This window comes from Pelobates fuscus, chromosome 6 (assembly GCF_036172605.1).
Source record: "Pelobates fuscus isolate aPelFus1 chromosome 6, aPelFus1.pri, whole genome shotgun sequence".
Lineage (NCBI taxonomy): Eukaryota > Metazoa > Chordata > Amphibia > Anura > Pelobatidae > Pelobates > Pelobates fuscus.
The window spans coordinates 292,244,460-292,267,387 of record NC_086322.1 but is presented as its reverse complement, the minus strand read 5'-3'; the positions used below and the strand labels follow the sequence as shown (position 1 = coordinate 292,267,387).

At 41.0% G+C, this 22,928-nt stretch overlaps 1 protein-coding gene across 6 annotated transcripts in view; it reads right to left on the bottom strand.

The window, feature by feature from the left end:
• The window catches only part of ZMYND8 (zinc finger MYND-type containing 8), a 66,802-nt gene that overhangs the window by 1,379 nt on the left and 42,495 nt on the right, over positions 1-22,928 (bottom strand). For 4 of the 6 annotated variants that reach the window (XM_063459434.1, XM_063459433.1, XM_063459436.1 and 1 more), the window contains 17 exons: positions 20,265-20,378; positions 19,219-19,311; positions 18,758-18,845; positions 18,585-18,640; positions 16,053-16,130; positions 15,141-15,256; positions 12,625-13,106; positions 11,971-12,108; positions 10,109-10,261; positions 6,839-7,360; positions 6,339-6,704; positions 5,798-5,982; positions 5,141-5,221; positions 4,749-4,827; positions 4,335-4,574; positions 3,145-3,293; positions 1,433-1,522 (listed from right to left, as the gene is read on the bottom strand). In XM_063459434.1, coding sequence (XP_063315504.1) covers positions 1,433-1,522; positions 3,145-3,293; positions 4,335-4,574; positions 4,749-4,827; positions 5,141-5,221; positions 5,798-5,982; positions 6,339-6,704; positions 6,839-7,360; positions 10,109-10,261; positions 11,971-12,108; positions 12,625-13,106; positions 15,141-15,256; positions 16,053-16,130; positions 18,585-18,640; positions 18,758-18,845; positions 19,219-19,311; positions 20,265-20,378 — 3,030 coding nt within the window. Of the gene's footprint in view, positions 1-1,432; positions 1,523-3,107; positions 3,294-4,334; positions 4,575-4,748; positions 4,828-5,140; positions 5,222-5,797; positions 5,983-6,338; positions 6,705-6,838; positions 7,361-10,108; positions 10,262-11,970; positions 12,109-12,624; positions 13,107-15,140; positions 15,257-16,052; positions 16,131-18,584; positions 18,641-18,757; positions 18,846-19,218; positions 19,312-20,264; positions 20,379-22,928 lie in introns of all 6 variants that reach the window. The other 2 variants (XM_063459437.1, XM_063459438.1) reach the window with 2 other exon arrangements.

Genomic DNA, 22,928 nt, shown 5'->3' with positions numbered 1-22,928 from the left:
TTATTCACTAGAACAAATACAATAAGCTGCAGTTGTTCTGGTGACTATAGTGTCCCTTTAAGAGAGAACTGGCAATGTAGATTGTGGTAAAGAAAAAGGGAATGTGAATCACATTCTGCTCCTACACTTGGTACCAATCATGGAATGCTGCATAAGATACAGAATGCAAAAGAAGAGATACAGAAGACTAGAGGGTTAGTGCTGGATCCTTTTATTTTTTGGAGTGTTAGGTTTGTGCATCTCATTTGATATCTACTTTTATCTTTAAACAAAATTACCATTTTGTAGCTAATACCAACTACATTCCATCCTCATCTCATCCTCTACATAGAACTTGCATTTTCTTTCCTTATACCTGACAATGACACCCCAACATTAATCTATAACAGTTATTGATTGCATAGGTTATGTGCTTTCCTCAATAAAATCTTAATAAAATTTATCACAAAATATATATATTTAACTTGTTTATTTTTTTGTAAAGTACCCACTGTAAAGCGCTACGGAATTTGTTGGCGATATATAAATATATTAATAATAATAATAAAGCCTAGCCCTATTTTCTGCCATGCCAGATACAATTTGTTTCTGCTCAGTAAATATTTTTATCGATGTAACACATATCTGAAAAAAATATATTAAATGTCGCAGAGAACACTCTATGCTACAGGAAAGAAATGTTTGCCAAATGAATATTATACTAGTGATATTAATAATGCATGTGCAGAGAATACACTGAAGGATTGACTCAATAAATACTAAATTGTAGTTCACTATAATACAACAGGCTGGCTGTGACTAATGAGGAGTTGAAGAATGTTTCCAAATCAGCACGTTTTGACTATATTTCTTAATTCAGTTTACAATTTACTATGATCTGATGTTTAGGGAATAAACTTTTAATTTGAAAAAATGTGGAAAGTGTGGGGATCCCACTACTGCCACCAGAAATATGGAGAGGGAACTCCTATGTTCACTTGGTAAAAACTGGGGATGCAGGGTGAGACTGTACCACCCCCAGCACCTAGTCTTACACAGGCACATGTCCACTCCCGCTTCTCCCCCAAAAAACAAAAACAAGAAAACACACTAGTATATACATCAGATTTGCACCACACAATTCTTTTTATTACATACAGGTGCAAGCAAAAGGTCGGTGCAATATAACCTGGGGGGAGGAAAGTCATGGTTAATTTCATGCCGCGGCCAATAATGAAATGAGAAGCGAATAAATTAAAATTAAAGGGAAAGTAAAAAAAAAAATTATAAAGAACACAGCAAAGCTTTCAAACAGCAGTGCGAGAGTGGGATGGGGATCAAGGGGCTGTGAAATCATATTGCAGAAGCAACACAGGTAAAGAGACACTGAAATACTACACTACTTGAATGCCAGCAACATTAACGGTAGACTAATGACGATGGTGGTACTTACAATTGTGGGTTGAGTAGTTGGGATATAGGTGGTGGTCTGCGGCACTTGGACCAGTTTAATTGGCTGGCTGCTTGTCAGACCTGTTGCTATCTGCAGAGACAGCACAGGGAAGCTACTACGTTACCATGTGGAAAGTGACAGCTGTCGAAGACAATAGGCCACACATACTTTCATGTGATCCTCCTTGGGAACCCAACGCCCCTGTCCCTCTTTCCTAACCTGTGCATTTTTGTTTTCCCAAGAGCACAGACTGTTAGATTTGTATGAATATGTGTGGTATATATGAGTGTATCCCAGAGTTCCACATCAATAAAACTCTCAATATATGGTAAGTATCACAGAGCTCCACATCAATAAAACTCACAGTAATGTGTGGTGAGTGTATCACAGAGCTGCAAAGCAATTAACCCGCTATCATGTGGGTTTAGATCGAGCTAAATGACTATTTGTGTATAAAATAATTATTCTAAAACACTTACTTACCCAATCCCATAAGTCATAAAGTCACCTAAAATATTTTATTAATGCACCCTCTTAAATAAACAGGGTCCATCTTTGGGCATGCGAATCATGTTGTGTTGCTGTAGGTCTATTTACAAAAATAAAATTGTGAAACGTCTAAATGATCTTTTAATTGATTTAGTATTTTTTATTTTTTATTTTAAGAGGGGGTATTGTAATACAGAACAATCAAATTTGAGATTGTGATGTGCATTCAAGGTTTTTATTACCAAATGTTCCTCTAAAAATTTGAGAAAACAAAATCACATTTTAAAAAAAATGTTAGGTAAATTAGAACTGTGAATTTTTTTTTTAATGTTAACTATACATTTTACTGGTTTTGTGAAGGACTATGATGAGAGAAAAGGCTTAATTCATCCAGTAAAAGAAAAATTAGATATGTTGTAGACTAACTACTTATCTCAAGGCCTCGATCTGTCTAACTCTACAATGAGGGACAGATTGATGCATTCTATTTAACCCTAAAAAAAAATTCAGGGAGGCATGGCGAATCCCACCAAGGGTCAAAATATTTTCAAGTTTTCCACTCTGATGGTAAAATTAAGACTTCACCAACAAGTAGCACTTGTATCATTTCTGCAACAAATTATACTACATGACGTCAGCACCTATTTGTGTAGCAGGTGAACAGATCTGCTTTATTTTTGTAATTATTACATGTCAAGGTAACTGAAGATTTACTTTTCAGAGTGTATGATAGAAAACCTGCATTAATTGCCAGGATGTTTGTTATTCTCATTGTTTTAGCTTTCATTTTTTCAGATGTTGTATTTCACATTTCCTAAGGTTTTTTTTTGGTCCTTTTTTGTCTTTTTTACTTTGTTTTATATAAAACTACACTGATCTTTATATTTCACTTTTGTTTTATTTAAAAAAAAATAAAAAATCAAATAGGTAAATAGGACTTTAAACAAAGTCTTGGAGAGGAAGAATCAAGATGCATTTAAAGAAAACAGTTTGTCCAAAGTTCTAGAACATGTGAAGAACGTTAAGAAGAAAAACAAACAAACCATGTTCTCTGTCCTAGAAATGCTGCATGAATGATTAATTGTAAAAGAAAAAAGTGAAGCATTTCAGAGATGGGTTGCAAGCAAGGGTCTCCATCCACCTGCGGGACAGACAGACACACAGACACACACCTGACTTCACTCACTTTGAATTTGGAAAATCTATCGACCCGCGATACGTACAGTGACACTCTCTTTGCTTTTGTCAGCTGCACTCTCCTTTTCTTTTGGTGTTGTGGCAGCCTCTGTTGGTTGTGGCTGGGCGCCCGCTGAAGGCTGTGCCGATTTGTCTGCGCTAAGTTCTGGCTCAGCTTCTTGCTGTGTCGCTGTGGCTGCAAATGTGATTAAATAAATAATTCACAGGTCACAAATGTATCAGGCTAACTGCACACAAATACAATGTCCATATCAGCAGTGAAAAGGGGAAACGTCTTAGTTGTATTGATGTTAATGAAAAACAGGAGATAAATTGTGCTGTTGACAAAAAGTTGTGCATCCTAACTTTGTAAGGCAGTCAATGAGGTTGAAGCCTACCCAGCACCACCTAGTGGTGCTAAAATAAAATAAATGGAAATCAATGTGTCTTGGTATCTTTGTTCTTGAGAAAAAGCCAAACTCCACTAGTGCATGTTTTGAAATGGAATATGATGAAAGAATACTATTTCCATTTAAGGTATGAACATTTACTTTCTGAAATTATCATTTTTATTCAATTATAGTAATGCCGTCAGACGTGTCCTGCCACGCTCCCATTGTAAGTAGTGAAAGTGTTTTAAGAACAGTTTGACAACTTGCCTGGGTTCTGCTGGGCACTGCCACCACCTATTCAGACTGACGTTCCTTCGTGGAGCTTCTGTGAGCTCCACTGGTCTAAGTACTGCAGGGCAGGGCCAGCTCACTGCACAGCCATGCTAGGATCAGTGATGGAGCTTCCATATGAAGGTGGTGTGTACCGAAAGGTCTCCAGGTAAGATACCAAGCGGCAACTAACTGGTCTGACTACTTACACTGAAAGGGTGCCAGGGTACTCCAAGCATCGTAAATACTGCAGCAGACTGTCGTAGATATCGAGCTTGGAGCGTTCCTTTAATGTAGGCACCCATTGTAATACAATGACAGAAACAAGATGATTGGGGAAAAACAATCATTCATCTGACGGGCCATGCCACGGTACATTTTCAAACAGGCCAAGTTTCTACGCATACAGTGAGCAAAAATATATAAAACGTGGTAAGTGTTATGAACTTCACTCCTTCCAATTTACACTCAAGAAAATACCTGCGGCCACCTCATTCAACTGTGGCCATGCTTCACCACAGTTCATCCAAGTGATTGGCAGTCACTCTACATAACGAATTCCTCGGTGTATATACCTGATTGTGTGCAAGACTTCATGTGTTCCGGCCAGTGGGCTTGCTGGCATGGGTAGTCACAGTAGCTGGTGTTCCAGCAGCAGTAAAAGATGGCTTCTTTTTTGCAGTTGGCACACCACTGTTTCTTCTTTGTCTCATCGACCGCTTGTTGTTTTTCGAGTTCTGTCTGCTTCTTTACTTCGGCTATCAGCCTGTCCCGTTCCTGCTCCAGGCTCTGCCTCATCTCAGCCATGGTAAGCTCTGTATTAATAAGAGAAGCGTTCATTGATCTTGGCCAGTTAGATCACCGTTGGCATAGCACACATCAAATAAGGACCTTGTGTATGGAAATAAACACTGACATACAGCAAATACGGACTACAGATATTAACCAGATCAGTGAACAGAAAGATTCTGCAAAGTGAATTTTCTTACCCAAATTATGTTTCATCTCGGAGAGCTCCTGTTGATGCAACCACTGCAGTTTGTCAATTTCGATCCGTAAACGTCGAATCTACATAAAAAGAAAAATGCTAACATGGAACAATGTAGCGTTTTTTTCACTATTGCTGGCAGAGCACCTTAGACAATATTATATACTGTCCCAAAATGGAGTTATAGTATTTGTTCAAGTTTAGCAGCGACTAAATAAAAAAACCAAAAAAAAACTAATTGCAACTTTGTTCTGACAGCTGTTCATATAGGTGAAATAGTGAATAACGCAATATATGTTTCTAATCAGAGCTATTGGGACATTTTATTTCACATACTTTGCATTAAGTTGTAAATATAAATATTTGAAGGCAGTTGTAGAATAACTGACATACCTCTGCTATAGTGCTACCAGTAGAGTTTTTGGACAGGTCATTGTATATTTCAGTCATCGTCCCTTTAATGGCATCCATCATCTATTTAAAGGGGAACGGAAAAATAAAAAAAATATTAATGGCATCTTTAGAGAAACCATAGAATTAAGATATCTAGTGCGGTAGACATTTTTAAATCAACACTGGATAGCAAATGTGATAAACATCTGAGAGGTTCACATGCAGAACATGGGACTGCAAATACCAGGACTGTCCAAACATCTAGCACTGGGCAATGTATTCCAATGGAATGCTTGTTACAACGTGAACTAAGCAGCAATATACGGAATGACACAGGAACAATATACGGATGGACACATTACAGGGAGAAACACGAATGCAGAGGGAAACAACACAGACACTATATTCAGAGGGACACATTATACAGAGAGCTTGTACTCAGAGTGGCAGACTCCAATTAGAGACATTCTTTCAAAAGAAAATATATAATGTATATACATGGCAACATACGGTGTAATTAAAGGATTGCTTGGATTCCATTAAAAAACGTGAGAAGTAATGTCTTGGCTTTAATAATTTTTAAATAAACATTCGTTCATCTCGACAAGGATATCTTGTTCTGCATTAAGAAGCAGCAAACTAGCATTACAAACTTACTTTGCTTGTGTATTTAGCAATATCGGCAGCAACATCGGCAGACGCAGTTGCAATGGGCAGGTCTGTATTTATTGAAGTGGTTAAGGCATTTGCTGGGCTGGTGACTACAGCCATAGGAGGCGCGCTGGTCACAAGCGTTATGGTCGATGTCGTAGTAGTCTGTGTGACTTCTTTCTGTTGTACCGCTGGAACAAATGGAGAGGGATCATTAGATACACACGCTTCACATCATAGGCTACAACGGTTCTGTCCCAACTTTGGTACTTCAGTTGATGTTGAACACATTTTCCATAATTATCTGCTAAACGTCAACTTGTTTACCATCCTTCAAGAAAAAGCAACTTTCACAGTTGACAAGAAATCAGACATTTCATCGAGTAATAAATGATTGCTGTAATCTACTCACAGATTTTTGCAAAATATAGGAATACACACAAACAAGTGTAGAAGCAAAATCGTATACAAGGGAAAAAAACAAAAAAACGGAACCCTGTCCACATTTACACCTCTCTTTGGTTTTCATAGTAAGTGGAGAAGGTACCTTTAACAGCCTGCCGTGTCTGATATCGTGTTCCTTGAGGAGACTGTGATGGAGTGGAGGTCGGAGGCTGTTGCTGCTGCTGTTGCCGCTGCACTTTCTGCATGTGCCATTTTTGCGACGAAGTCTGAAATTTACTCGAGGAATTCCACACCACTCTCTGTACGGTGGGAACAGTCTCCTTGGGTAGAAGAGGCCTCTGCTTCTTAACCGGGCTGCCCGTGGCTGCAGCTGGGGTGGCCAGAGCTGCTATGGCACTAGAAGTTACCGTTACTCCAACAGCGGGAGTAGACTGCGCTGCAGATCGAGTCAGGATAGGAGTCTCTGGCGTTGACTGTCCGCTAGCATTCAACGCAGCAGTAACTTTACCTGTGCATTTAATCAAAGATGAATATTTCATCATTTGCTGCTTACTTACTAAAAAAAGTGCTCACCAAATAAATAAAAAATTTTTTTTAAAAATTAGCCACAAAACATTGAAAGAAAATATAACAAAGACTTACTTTCTTGACTCTTGGCTGGTGTTTCCTTTAGATCCTTCTTCGTTTTGCGTCCCTCTCGCCCAGCGTGATCTTCTCCTAAATCAATAACAAGTTCGTTTTCAGAGTCGGAATCCAAACCAAGACGCACGGTCGGAGAATCCGTCTCGTCTTTTCCCTTTAGCTTTTCTTTCGAGGAATTTGATAATGTTTTGCTTTTTTCCAACACATCTTTGTCGGTGTCAGTGCTTGCTTTCTCTTTGGCTGGCGGACTTGTTTTTTCTGTTGTCGTACTTTTAGGTTCTTCCTTCACATCAACTGCCCCTGGTGTCTTCGGCTTCTTTTTTACCGAGGACGCCAAGGATGCAGGAGGGGTGTCTTTTTCGACTTTAACACTCGTTTTTCTCCCTTCCTCCCCCAAGTCATTCTTTGGCTTCTGATCCTCGTCACTTGCAAACTCACTGTCACTAGTATCCGTTTTCTCAGATTCCTCCGAGTCACTGTGTTCTACGGCTGTGTACACATCCTCCGAAATTTCATTGATCCCTGAAATTTGAAATAAGTTATTAAGCGAGGCACAACTTCCATTCTATACAATTCCTAGACCAACTGATTCACATGCCAAGACTAGAATCTTTGGCAATAGACTCAGAGGTTGTCTAAGTTGAATAAAAGGCAATTTACTTTTAATTATGGTTTGACTTGCTCCCAAACTTTATGGATCTGATTGCTGAGCACTAAACTGGTAATGGTCGGGAAGTCATCAAGGAATTCATGAACTCACCTAAGAGTTTTTACTTGATTTGGCAAGTGAGCCTAAACTTTAATGGCAATTGCAGTGGTAGCGCAAATCTATTATTTAAATGTTCATAGGGATTTGAGATAGTGAGAGAAAGGAGGGGGTGACTGGTGGCAGAGGGAGGGGGTGACTGGTGGCAGAGGGAGGGGGTGACTGGTGGCAGAGGGAGGGGGTGACTGGTGGCAGAGGGAGGGGGTGACTGGTGGCAGAGGGAGGGGGTGACTGGTGGCAGAGGGAGGGGGTGACTGGTGGCAGAGGGAGGGGGTGACTGGTGGCAGAGGGAGGGGGTGACTGGTGGCAGAGGGAGGGGGTGACTGGTGGCAGAGGGAGGGGGTGACTGGTGGCAGAGGGAGGGGGTGACTGGTGGCAGAGGGAGGGGGTGACTGGTGGCAGAGGGAGGGGGTGACTGGTGGCAGAGGGAGGGGGTGACTGGTGGCAGAGGGAGGGGTGACTGGTGGCAGAGGGAGGGGGTGACTGGTGGCAGAGGGAGGGGGTGACTGGTGGCAGAGGGAGGGGGTGACTGGTGGCAGAGGGAGGGGGTGACTGGTGGCAGAGGGAGGGGGTGACTGGTGGCAGAGGGAGGGGGTGACTGGTGGCAGAGGGAGGGGGTGACTGGTGGCAGAGGGAGGGGGTGACTGGTGGCAGAGGGAGGGGGTGACTGGTGGCAGAGGGAGGGGGTGACTGGTGGCAGAGGGAGGGGGTGACTGGTGGCAGAGGGAGGGGGTGACTGGTGGCAGAGGGAGGGGGTGACTGGTGGCAGAGGGAGGGGGTGACTGGTGGCAGAGGGTGACTGGTGGCAGAGGGAGGGGGTGACTGGTGGCAGAGGGAGGGGGTGACTGGTGGCAGAGGGAGGGGGTGACTGGTGGCAGAGGGAGGGGGTGACTGGTGGCAGAGGGAGGGGGTGACTGGTGGCAGAGGGAGGGGGTGACTGGTGGCAGAGGGAGGGGGTGACACAGGGACTGAGGGAGGGGACGACTGTAGAGAGTGACAGAGAGGGGGTGACTGGTGACAGTGACTGAGGAAGGGGGTGACTGGTGACAGTGACTGAGGAAGGGGGTGACTGGTGACAGTGACTGAGGAAGGGGGTTACTGGTGACAGTGACTGAGGAAGGGGGTGACTGGTGACAGTGACTGAGGAAGGGGGTGACTGGTGACAGTGACTGAGGAAGGGGGTGACTGGTGACAGTGACTGAGGAAGGGGGTGACTGGTGACAGTGACTGAGGAAGGGGGTGACTGGTGACAGTGACTGAGGAAGGGGGTGACTGGTGACAGTGACTGAGGAAGGGGGTGACTGGTGACAGTGACTGAGGAAGGGGGTGACTGGAGAGAGTGGCTGAGGAAGGGGGTGACTGGAGAGAGTGGCGGAGGAAGGGGGTGACTGGAGAGAGTGGCTGAGGAAGGGGGTGACTGGAGAGAGTGGCTGAGGGAGGGGGTGACTGGTGACAGTAACTGAGGGAGGGGGTGACTGGTGACAGTAACTGAGGGAGGGGGTGACTGGTGACAGTAACTGAGGGAGGGGGTGACTGGTGACAGTAACTGAGGGAGGGGGTGACTGGTGACTGATGACTGTAACTGAGGGAGGGGGTGACTGGTGACATTGAGGAAGGGTGTTCGAAATACCTTCTTTTTTTTTTTTTTTCTGGTGGTCCAGTATCCTGGCTGCAGACTGTACTGTATCTCGCGAGCTCCAGAAGTCAAAGCGTTTCGATGGTAACTCGCAGCAATGCTCAGATTTGACAGAGATCGCGAGATACAGCACAGTCTGCAGCTCAGACACTGGGCGGAGCTGCAGACTGTACTGGCACTCTTCCCGGGCAGATGGGAGGGGCCTTGAACCCGCGGGTCAATAACTATAACCCGATGTCGGGTCCTCTGTCATAGACCGAGGACCTGACAAGTCACTCTGCCCTATTTTCGGCAGATGTGACCATTTTGCGGCCGAACTGAGATGAGAGAAATTTCGATGCATCCCTATTGTTTACTTGTTTTACATGTAGGAAGACATCTGGGAAACGTTTTCAATATTGTGTCCTGAAGGCTAAAATGAAGGATTATAAAGACTTTATCTGCACTATCAGAGACTTTCAAAATGTATGTGCTAATTTCACCACACATACGCTATTTCAGGAGATAGTTCTGTCATTTAACGATTTTTGTTAAAAAATTTTTTTATTATAGATCACCTATGATCATAACTTTGGTTGGTTATTCACTAAAATGACTTTTTATGATTCCCAGTTGTTAATATATTTTTACAAGTTTTATCTATAGCAGTTTTAGGAAGCTGTTTATGAGACCCCCGGTGTCTAGTGGGCCCAGGTAAGTTGTCAAACTGTACTAGAACACTTTGTCAAATTAAACTGGGACAGTCCCACGGCACTCCTGGTACTCTCGCTTCGAGTATTCCTTCCCAAAAAAATAAGCAAATATAGTTTTTTTCGACAATTGAAAAATAGTTATACTCCCGCTGGAGGATTAATTTGATGATTCATACCTAACTGAGCTTTGCAGCTTTCTATCGTCTTATCGAGATTAAGTTGGAACCGGCTACGGATTTGCCTCTTTGGAGATATAAGTGAAGTGGGGGTCGACTGTTGGAGAACAGATTCGCTCAGCTCTTTCAAATCCATTTCTGCTTTGCTACGGTCTGAAAAGACAAAATGCAAACTTTATTAAAATCCCGCTAATCCTAGTACAAACCTCATAGTATTAGTTACAATGCGAGAAAAGGTGCATGGCTGGGTCAGTCTCCACATTCACCTTAGGTATCTCAAACAAAACATGAGATCCATTAAAGTGACTCTCTCAATAAGAAAATTATTGCATAACCCAATAGTTAACTCCAAGTTTGCATGCGTTTAGTTTTCAAAGTTCTCAGTAGATTTTATTATTTTTTTTTATTTTATTTACATGTAATGCCCAGGCTGTCTGGACATGTCCTAAATTGCATTTATCCCTGCAGTGCTATATGACTATACTATGACTATACAGCAATTTTGAACGAATGTCCAAGTGAGCATACATCATGTCAGAGCAGATGCCCAGGCGTTTCTGAACATTCATTAATTTTACGGATTCAAAGTAAACTAATTCCTATAGTACATATGGAAATGCATTGGCTAGCCTGTAGCACAAGCAGAAGTAATGGAAAAAAAGAAGTAATACCATGTTTTTGTAGAATATATATATATTTTTTTAATTTTTTGTACTCTAAGCACCATTTCATTAATGTAGTCCTGGTGCATGAAGTCTGTATGTGCAGCACCGTTTCACTCTCAACACTGCACATATGGAGGCTAAGTCCCCCCCACCTCCCAGAGGACTAACTCAACATCCGACGGTGTCATGGGGGGTCATTAGAAAGCTTGGAACAAGCTATCCAATCTCTGCAAAATCAGCATCTGACAGTTAGTGGTGGCATGTTCTCCTACCACCAGTGCCACCCTTGTCCTCCCCTCAGTCTGTCATCCCTGATCATCCTCCAGCGAGGTGAGTGAAGCCAGCCAAAGATGACCAAGCTGAGGGAAGAACTTGGCATTGGAGATGGAAACAAGACAAGTTTAAGACTTTTTCATTTATTTATTTTTTTGTGTTTGGGGCATGGAAGCAAACCATCACAAAAAGTTACTTTAACCATGAAAACACTATTTTTTGGTTAAAGTAACCCTTTACATCATCTTACATGCTTTGTTTTGTTTATTAAATGTGTCCAGTTTAAAAATAAAAAGTATCACTCAGAAAGAGAATTCTCACAACAATGAGTAACTTGGCCGTTGGGTTGAGTTCTGCCATCAATCAACTTTTACATATGTAGGCTTCGGTAACAGTGGAGATCATGATTTCAATCCAACACTTTAAATTGTGACACAATATGAATAAACCAACTAAATACCATATATACATGTTTGATAGAGAAATTCAAGATCTTACAATGATGTATATCTCGAGTTGTTATCAGATACAATGGAAATTCTATTAATTAGGAGACGATTAAACATATTAAAAACTTAAATATGTACGTATTATATAGATGCAATATAACAAAATTTACAAAACTTTTGGCATCTTCATACAGTTGTCAGGAAGAGCGAGTAATAAAATATGAAGGCTTCAGTATGGCTTGGCATATGGACAAATTGAATCTGATGCAACAATGCATATTTTCGACATCCAAAATAAAATAAAAATTGCAATACTAGATAGAACGCAGTGATTTTAATCCATAAACAGAACTTTTTTTTCCACTCCATAATACTTTGAGAATTCCAAAACCAAGCGGTCATGGTGCAAATGTCTGATCAATCAACTTAACAAAAGGAGAATATTAATATTTTATAATTTTCCCAAAACACTGACCCAAATTCAGATTGAGAATGCTGCCGGTGGTAGAGGTCCGGTCTTGCTTTGAAGATACTGGAGTTGATTGTGGAGAGAATGGCTTGGGGCTGTCTGATAAACTTCCACCAGGGGCAGTCTTTGTCGATACTGGAGAGGCTGCAGGACCATTGATTAAAAAAATATATTTATATATATCAAGATATTCCATGTAGCAATTTTGCGCATGCTCCCAAAACAAAAACTTTTTCCAATATTATGTAAAAAGTAATGAAATGTTTTTTATTATTATTATTTTTTGGTGTAATTCTTAGCCTTAGTGCATTACTGTCTTAGCATTACATAAAAAAATAAAATAAAAAAAACTCTCTCTCAAACTGGTTATTTTACAGGTTTGAAACTACAGCTTGTAAGCTTTGTCTTCATTCCCCTACAGCCTCACAAACATTTTGCGCTTTTGCGAATTTATTTTGAATTGCGTGCCCGGAATCTTAATGTAGGCTCCTACATATATTAATTTAAGAACTAACAGGGAGAGGTATGCATCATAGCATTAGTTCTTGATTCATGTGTCTCCAAATACCAGGAGAATTTGTGTAACGAACCAAACACTCAACCCATAAAATTCAACTTTAAATTTCCCAATTCTTTTTCTTATTTTTTTTATTTTCTAACCTGTACTCTTATCAATAAAATCCATTGACTCCTCGCTTGCACTGAAGTGACTTGAAGCAGCTTTTTTTTCCGTATCCTGCTCTACATCGGACCCAGTGTGAACAGATGAGTTTGTGCTCATTGGAGAGCGTGGCATATCCGTTAAAGAAATCCTCCGCCCACCGCCACTGTTTAACATAGGCTTACTCATCAATATCTTCGGGGAGGCAGTCATGTCAAAGTTCAGTTTGATTTTCTCCTGTTTATCAGTCTTGGCTGTCCCGGCACTGGGATTCCCGGTGTCTAGTAACATTTGGTACTGGTTGTTTGGTGTATAAGGTGTTCGAAAAGGTGCGTAGTTGAACACCCCAAACCGTTTGCGAATGTTCTCCACATATACCTCCATCTCTTGCATTGCACTGTTGAAGATACTTTTAGTCTTTTTCACAGAAAAGGGGATTTCTTTGGACATGAGGTAGCAATTATTCATTGGAACCCAGGCCCTGCAAAATACGTGAAAGAAAGTTACTACGATCCTTTGTGTGCCGAGCAAGAGTTATTTCTAAGTCTTGTTAATTATTCAATTCCAAGTTTACATTTCGTTTTTATTATGAAAACAGTTAAGCCTGAAAGAATTGGGTTTTAATGTTGATGATACCTTCCTAAACATTACATTACCTTATTGGGAGCATTCATCCATAATTTAAAGTATAATATAACTTATCTTTCTACCTTTTTACTCAGCCCCCTTCCTTCTAGTTTCATTAACACCTTACACTGATCTTAATATCCCCTATAGCCTCCTATTTCTCGTTATCTAACGGGCCTTCCTCCAAGACAATTCTGCACCATCTCTCAGCTATTCCTTGAAACAGACAGGCCCTCTAGGCCAAATTTCCACTATCCACTAGATCAGTGGTTCCCAACCCAAGTCCTCACGTACCCTCTAACAGTCCAGGATTTAAAGGTTACCCATTTGTGTGTAAGGTGTTTTTAGAAAAAGAAAAAAAGAAAACACTTTAGACACAACAGGGTAATCATAAAATCCTAGACTGGTAGGGGGTACTTGAGGACTGGGTTGGGAGCCCCTGCACTAGATCATTGTTCTGAGAGCCCCGTAGGTAGGCACCTAATAAACGTGAACCCAACATAGCTCACCTATGCTAAGCCTGCTCGTATTCTCTATACTGGATCAGTGATGGAACACCATGATACATATTAATATACCTGTCTCCTAAACATGTGGAGTATTGACACTATGTTTACACTTATTATATGATAGCTTTTCAAACTACGCTCAAACAAGAACAAGTTTCCTTGAATACCCATTACAACCCGTTACAACAAACTTGCGGTTCTTTCGGTTATCTATGTTATTCTAATATTTTGCCTTGATAAAATCTTCCCAACTACAAAAAAAAAAAAAAAAACACAAAGTAAAACACAAAAGGATTCTAAGCGTAAATTAAAGGAGACGAGGTATAAAATGTGACACATCTTCTTTCAAAAGGCCATTCAAATCTTTTCGAGGAAAAAGACTCAAGAGCAGAAAGCAGTTGTCAAAATAAGTATGGAAAACATATGCCTACAAAAAAAAAATTTAATTTAGGATAAAAGATGGGAATAGTTATCTATCAGATTTCATTGTAACATGACTTTTGTTGTGCATAAAGCAAAAGACTAAATTTTATTTTGCATTAAGTGGGTTCCATTAATCTGAGATCTTGAATTAATTCTCTAGGTATTTGTCCGAATTACCACCTACCCAGTAGTCATTAAAGCTTTCAGGGAAGTCCTTGAGAAGTAGGGATTTCTATCTCGGAGGCCTGTCCAAACAAACAGATGATATATATTCCTGCCAAAATTATCAAGCCTTGATTGAGAAGAAATATAGGGTGGGAGATTTAAAGATAGAAGATTCTAGTCTCAGCTATCTTCTCAAAGCAATGTAAAACATTGTAGCACGTTTTATATATACGTAAAGACTTTTACAGTGTGAATTTTATATTTTACATTGGTTTTAGTATTGAATCACTCGGAGGTAAATGTTTAAGATTTGTTTGAAGACAAAGGAAATAAAAGCTAGATGAAAAAAAAAAATACATATATGTTCAAAAGCACTTTCTAACAAACATTAACAGACATGTAAAGACCTTTGTAAAATATTAGTAAATTTGTATCTAAAGGTTGGTTTTCACAAGTCAGGGGGAAGAAATTCTCACTGGCACCTCTCACTTCCTGTCCTGGTCTACAACCACATCATATACACAGGAAGTGCTCATGAATGCGTGTGCATAGGATAATTCGCTCCCTCGGCTGATATTGGTGCAATGGAAATGTGTAAATAGTTTATACAGAATTTATTTTAAATTTTTATTATATTACAACTATAAATGCATATTCCTCAAAAATATTTAAAAGCTGCAAGTTGTCTCACATTCGCAGGTGCCATTCCTTACGTGCTTAACATTAACCAGTCAGACGATATTAAATATGTATTTTTGTAAAGGAAAGACAGGCATTGGAAATATTCCTACCTATCATGCTGTCCAAAGAAGCGTGCATCAACCTGTCCATCTTTATCTCTTAAGGCTTTTGCGGGCCAGAATGGAAATCCTTTTAATTTTGCCCAGACCAAAGGGTGTGGATTGCTCTAAGGGAAAAAAAAAAGGATAAGAGATCACAGTTCAAAACCTAAACATACATTTTTATGAATTTATTTTAAAATGAGTGAGGTTGGTGGCTTGATTGTAGACTTATAAACCTCAACTTGGTTATTTTGACCTTAATTTGACAGGTGAATAGTCAAAAGCCTACACCCTTTCCAGATACACTGCTAATGTAGAATTTACACATATTCCTTGTCAATATCTATTCTATCCAATAAGGACAGCAGTGATTGGATGACAATGCTGGCCAACAACTCAAAAGAGTCCGACGCAAAACCAATGTGAGAGTATTCAAAGTTTATTGCACCATAACTACTAAACTGGGCTGGATATTGTGCTTAGATTAAGGCTTTTAAGGAGTGTGTGCATCAAGGTGTACAGTAAAATGAACGTGTGTTTAATTATTTGCATATGTAGGGGCGAGCATGTACATGTAGCGAATTCGACTTCCAATTCCGTTAAAGGAATGTTAAGTAAATTATTAGAGTAATGTCAAATCAGAATGCATTTAAAGTCAAGTACTTATTGGTGTATTTGGATCGGAACAAAATGTTGTATTTCTGGTAGATATGATTTTTTTTGGTTTTACTTTGCTATTCCTTAATGATTTAAGACATGGCTATAGATGGTCCTTATTGAAATATAATGTAATCATCTTGTTTACCAGTTCCTATTGACTGAAAAGTCACTAGGATTTTGGGCTAAAAAAAAAAACAACTCATTTTGGATCAATGCACATAAAAACAGGTGATGTTTTTGTTGCTAGAATTTTCTACTTACACAAGGCTCACAAAACCAGTTCTCTCTTTTTTGGCAAGAAGCTAAATAACATTCAGGACATACTTCGATTTCATTCATCTATAAAAAATAATAATAATAATAATAATTAATCATAACAAGAGAAAGCATAACAGATTATATAAACATTTGTTCCTGAAATAATAATTTATTATCTGAATGTTTCAAATACCAAAACTCTCACTTACCTATGGAATGTTATAAAATAATAGAATTACAATAGTCTCAGTGAAAGAGGGGCTTTGTGGAACATCTTTTGAAAACACAAGTAGACCAATGATGGTCCTGTCCTAGATATAAAAGACTAATGCAAGTATTAAGAAAATTGGGCAGACTAGATAGGCCAAATGGCTCTTATCTGCTGTCACGTTCTGTGTGTCTCAATCCGTGTGTGATTACGTATTTATTGTGCTGTTTTGTTGGGCTGTATCTCAAACAGAGTATCGGGTGCCTGTTGGCGGGAATCGTAAAGGGGTTCTATGGGGGGGACAATGCCTGAAATCGAAATGTGATCCCCGAGGAGGTTGGAAATATCAAACTGAAGATTTGAGGAGCAGATGTGGGTAGTCACCAATAATAAAAGAGATCCCAGGAGATAAAAGGAGATATGAGAGAGGAACAAAAGAGTCAAAAATAGTAAAAAAAAAAAAAATACTACAAGAGAAATGTTGGGAGAAATCAGAAAGCATGCAAATCAAATATGTCTAAATTATGATTATTGTTATTATTAGGTAAACATATCAGTAGTAGTTGTTTTTGTGTAGGTTTATTTTGTTTTCTAAAAAAAGTTAAATCAAAATGGTCACTAGAAATAGCACCAATGAATAAAAAACCGAAACCACCTATTAGCTTATCTTCGTTTTGGTTTCCTCTTAAGTGTGAAATTTGGCTTTTAAAAAAATAATTAAAAAAAAATATGTTTTTATAAAGAATCTAAAGATTTAGAAATCATGAATAATATATACAGAGTTGATTTTTTAAAGGTCTATAGCTTAGGGTAAAATCGAGGCAGAAAATGTTATCAGCCGTATCAAATTTGAAGATATAATATTAAATTATGACCTATCAAAATTATAACCTAGCACACACACAAAAAAATAAAAATCATCTAACTAGATTACACGTGAAGAGTAATAATTCCTGTATCAGAACAGCAGGTGGCGAGCAGGAGCTCCAACGTTCTATTCCCCATCCCCAACCAGGAGAGACAGAACAGCTTTCTGAGTTGAGCTATATACAACGGTAGCAACAACTCTTCACGTATTTATTTTTTATTTACCGTATTTTATTTCAGAGAATTGTGGTGAGCTGGCTATTTAGGTCTAAACCTTACAACTTGGTTTTACCCCAGCCTGTTGTATCGTCAATTAATTTCCAAAATATGACCCAGGTATGACGCGCACAAAGAATCACACAACGCAGTCGACTGTTGCTTGCACAGAAACAAACTGCTAAGCTTTGTGTCTGCCAGTAGCCACATCAGAAAAAGGAAGTTTTAGAGCACTCATGGCTCATGGGTTGTAATAGTTCCTATGTGCACATGTGGGCAGTTGCATTATCTGTTTGTTAAAAAAAAAAAAAAAAAAAAAATACAACTAATGACATCAACATAGAGGTTTCGGGGGGGTGTCAATTTGACTGGGATTATAAAAACCGATTAAGCAGTGGTCGCAGGCAATGGCATCATATTTTGCCGCCTGTTTTATGTATTGGGGCTGATGTGTATTATAGTCATTGCTGCCACCCAGTGCTATTGTATAGTACTACAGTCATTGCTGCAGCCCAACAGTAGTGGGAGTTTGAGCGCAGGGCTTAATGTTGTATGTTTAGATTTCACTGCCTGCTTTAGCAGGGCTTACAATGTGTAGTCCTATGCTACTAGCCAGGCCTTAAAATCTTCTTGCCACTGCAAGCCGTAGTATACCCACCAGGGGTCAATTTCTACTTGTCAGGGCTACATTTTAACTTGCCAATGGCTAGTGTAAGTTGTGAGCCCTGCACTGTAGCGTTGTGTAGAATACATAGCACAAAGGAGAAGATAGCTTGGCACTCAAACATCACCTCGTACCCCAGGTACATCCATACTACCAACAAAGCTTGCCGATCAGCACTGGAAGAATGGATAAAAAGACATTGGCAGTGGCTGGGACATAAATTAATTTCACACATCTCGTTATGCCCCGGACTGCAACATTCCCACTATATTTGCCCTACACTATTTTTTTTTTTCAGGGGGTGGATAACGGGAGGCTGAAATCCTGGGCCAACACAATAATATTGGGTCTTTTGCCACAATATGAAAGAAACAATCGGACACTGCTACATATAACTTGTAGGGTTACGTTTAACCATCATAGCGAACCCAGCTGCCTGGCTTAACCAGACTGGTTGCTAACACAAGCACGCAACTGCTATCTTACAGAAAGGGGGAACAGAGGCTTGGAAAAAATGGATCTTCACCACATTGTAATAATGGCATTAATGGGAATTTTAGACTCTCCAAACATGCCTTACCTCGTGTTCACAAATCTTGATTATGATTTTCGCCATTTGTGTGAGTTTGTGATTTCCTAAAAATATAAAACAGATAAAAGATGCTCAGTCCAGATGGGACAAATACTAAAAATCTACGTTCATCAAATATGGTAGCTCTTTAAAAGCACACAATAATGGTGCATTCTACTTACCACCATTGTATATAATGCAATTATGTAAAATCCATTTGGCATCAGCCAGGAAGGCTTCGGTACAGCCGTACATTTTCTTTTTTACATTCTGCAGACATTATAAACAAATAAAACAGGATACCATTAATATTTCCTACAATAACATCCATGTGACCATAACAAAAAATCTAATTTGGAAATGGTCCTAAAATCGTGTGATCTATACTTGCAGATTTTTCACTAAAATGCAAATTCGAAATGAATTTAATTTAAGGTCAAAATAGACAAAGTCAGCTACGCTTTAGTAAATAATCCTGTAAGTAAATAAAACGCAATCGCGTAACATTACGAAAAGTTTAATTGGCAGTCTACAATGTTATTCTTTCATATACAGGATATATAATAAATCAAAAACTAAAATACAAGTGTAATAGAGGAAAAAATGAATTACGGTAATAACACGGCACACTGGACATACCAACCTTTTCCAATGTAGAAAGATCCATAGGATTAAAGATATACTCTGCATAATCAGGGTGTTGTTCCAACGACACAGGCTTTTGAAATGGCTCTGTCTGTGAAATACGAATAGGATAACAAGATTTTATTTTTATAAACTTAAACATTTTTATCCTAACCCAAAGTTGATAGGATCTAAGAGTGATCAGGGATAGCTTAGGAATGATCACACCATTAATGGCATTAAGGTGCTTGATTGCCTGAAACCTTCATTATGATAAATGATTGAGCAGTACGTCTCTATATTTAAAAAAAAAAAAAAAAAAAAAAAAAATGCAGTAACTGTACACCTTGATCATTGATGGCATGTATACAGATTTTTAAATTCTACATGGATACTTTTATTATTCACGTACATTCTACACTGTTTGCGGGGGTTTTAACATTTTGTTTTCTCCCTGTTTCTTAGCTCAGTCTACAAGTTCAGTCAGTCAGAGAGCCAGGTCTCCACCTCCAGCTTTAAAAATGCATAAAATGGTGTTGTGGACATGCACTTCCTGCTACCAAGAGTCATTGCCTACATGTGCTAATTTCTGTGGTTATTGATGTTGGGTGGACACAGCTACTCATGGACCCGTCATCACAGAGACAAGGACAGTCTTTCCACTGGCAATTGTGCTCTCCCAGGATTCAACGTCTACAAGCCCCTCCATGTCAACACACTATATGTGTGTTGGAAGCCAAGAGGTGTAATTCCTGGCTCTCTGATTGACGATTTGCTAGCCATCTGGCAGGCATAAAATACAGTTAAAACCAGGATTACTGCAAAAATAGAGATCCATATCTTCAAACAGTCTTGGATTTATTGGCACGGTCCTGCCATCCTATGTTTTTTCTCCGAGGTCCCATTTTGGGGATACCAGAGAAATATCAGAAGAATTAATCTAATAAGCGTAGCAAAATGTCGCCATTAGATATGGTTGGAGACAGTTCTTTAATGTAGCTATAAGATGTTCACTTCCATATAAAGGTACAAAATATAGATGAAATTAAAATTATGAAGACCTACCCCAGGTTGTTTCATCTTCTGTAGTGCAAATTTTAGCAGGTAAGACAGCTGTTCAATAGTTAACATAGTCATTGCCTTGCTCTGAGTCTCTATGCATTCAGCAACAGTGATTTTCTACAGGAAGGGGAAAATGAAAAAATAAATAAATTAGCAAATGGTCAGCCGGGGTTTGAACTAAAAACAGCAAGAAAAAGTTCTGTAAAAAGTATGTAATTAACACAAATTAATTACACAAGGGTTTCTTAACCGTTTAATACGGACCATATTATTTATTTGGCAACCATTATTCAATTGTAAAAAAAAAAAAAAAAAAAAAAAAAAGCCCTATTCTTAAAGTTTACTATACTACTAGTAATCCTGCCATGCAACTTATTGAGGGCAATAGTTTTGGTTAAAGATATACTAATAAGGGGGCGTGGCTTGGAGGTCCGCGGAGATGGCAGCATAAACTGTGAGCTCCCCGCCGGCCTAACTTTCAACCTCACCGACCGCACTAACAAAAGCTGAAAATGGGGAAAACACAGCGCGCATCGTGCGCCCAAAGACCCGGGGACACCCCGAAAAGCACTTTGACCCCCTCCGTGAAGCCGTACCTCGTGGCACCAGCGGACCTAGACCAGGCCTCAAACGAATCCACGGCCTCCGTTTTTTCCCGCCCGCGATCCCCACAGGGTGACCATCCACTACCGACCTCCCAAGCCTCCCTACCTGAAATAATATCTATACTGCAACAACTGCCCACAAAAGCGGATTTGAAGACCGCAAACGCGGAACTCCACGCGTCCATTACTGCTGAGCTACATGCCATGCGAGAGGAAATACAAGGCCTCAGCCAAAAGGGGACTCAGCTAGAAGCGGACAGCGACCACATGTCTGCGGTTCAGGCAGCAACCACAGACAGACTGCAATCCCATACTAAGGTACTGCAACAAATGGCACTTCACATTGAGGACTTGGACAACAGGGGTAGGAGACAAAATATCAGAATCAGAGGGGTGCCAGAGGCGCTGGACAGGAAAAACCCAATCCAAGACACCTTGCTGGACTTATTTAACAAATTGCTGATGCGACCACTCCAGACACCCATTAGCTTTGTACGAGCGCACCGCGCCCTGAGGCCTCCGGGCCCCCCAGATGGACCACCCCGTGACATTATTTGCTGTCTGGAAAGCTTTCCACTGAAGGAGGAAATTCTCCGCAAAGCAAGGGGCACAGATAAAATACTACTGGAAAACTCTGAAGTCCACCTGTTTCCTGACCTGTCCCCAGCCACGCTGTCATTCAGGCGAGCTCTGAAACCCCTTACAAGGCAGCTACAAGCGGCTCAAATAAGGTACCGCTGGCGCTTTCCCACGGGCCTACAGGTTGCAACCCCCAACGGCCCCTTCACGATCCTAGGGGAAGAAGACGCCCAGGCGCTGCAAAAAGAGCTGCACCTTTCGCCGGAAACTCTGACATGGCCGAACCCGCTTAATTTCTACGCCTTTGCCCCCAGATCACAGGACACGGGCCCTTGCCCTCAGAGACTTCGTCCCCCCCGTACTCAAACGACCAGACCAGTGGGGACACCCAACTGAAACTCGCTCCATCCCTGGGAGGTTACCCCCCCGAAACCGCCATTTTGACATCACTAGCGGACTGTGAACTGTAACACTCTCAGCAGACCACCCTCGGCACTTCGCCGCCATTGTGAACTTTGACTATCATTTTGTCACAGCAAGTATCATGGGAGCTTAAGCTCCACTTTGGGCATGGGGGAAATTTAGGCCTAGATAGGATCGCCCTGGGGGGAGGAAGGGGTACTATACCCACACTATCATAGAGAGGAAGGGGACCCACGAAGGGCCTAGGCCCGAGAGGTAAAACAATAGGAGCAATACACCTCACAGCCCCATTGTCAGGCCCCCCACACTCTAACACTCAGGGGCCCACTGCATTAATTGCATTAATTGAGATTGGTACATTAGGCTGGGGAAGGAGGGGGTATCTAGCTTTGGGAGTGGGAGATGGGAAGGTGATGGGGACTTGGGAGGGGGGAGGGAAGCGGCATAGTAGGCCAGAAGACCTGCCAGGTTCTGCCGTACAAGGGGGGGGGGAGGGAGGGTAATATTGATATGTTTTGTGTTATGGCTATTACAATTGCTACTGTTTTTACTGTAATTATATGGTGAGGTTGACATATATGCTGAATTTTATATAGATTGTGCCGTAAGTCGGGGAGACGATGGATCCTAACTGGGTGGTGCCCCGAGAGGTCACAGTGGTCTGTGACGACCTTTTTGAGAGCGCACTTGGCCCCCTGGGCCCTACTCACTTGGGATTCCCGGAACTCCTTCGACTGCCCTACTGGAGTGAGCGACATGAATCAGGTGAGCGGTCCCCCTCCGCCCTCTAGCGGACGGGGGGGTTCCAGCCCCCCTACGCTCTTTTCCGATACCGCTGGTTATAGCGATTTCGTACAGACTTGACGACTGTGACTCCTGACTCCTGACTTTTTCCCTCCCCGTCTGACCTAAGCCTTCTTGTACCCCCCCCCCCCTCTCCCTATCCCACCTTCCTGCTTGCCCGCCGGACGGACGAGCCTACGCTGCTACACGACTGCTAGAAGAGCCCCGGTCATGTCCATTGCCCCGGCCCCCATCACGATACTATCCCTGAACGCCA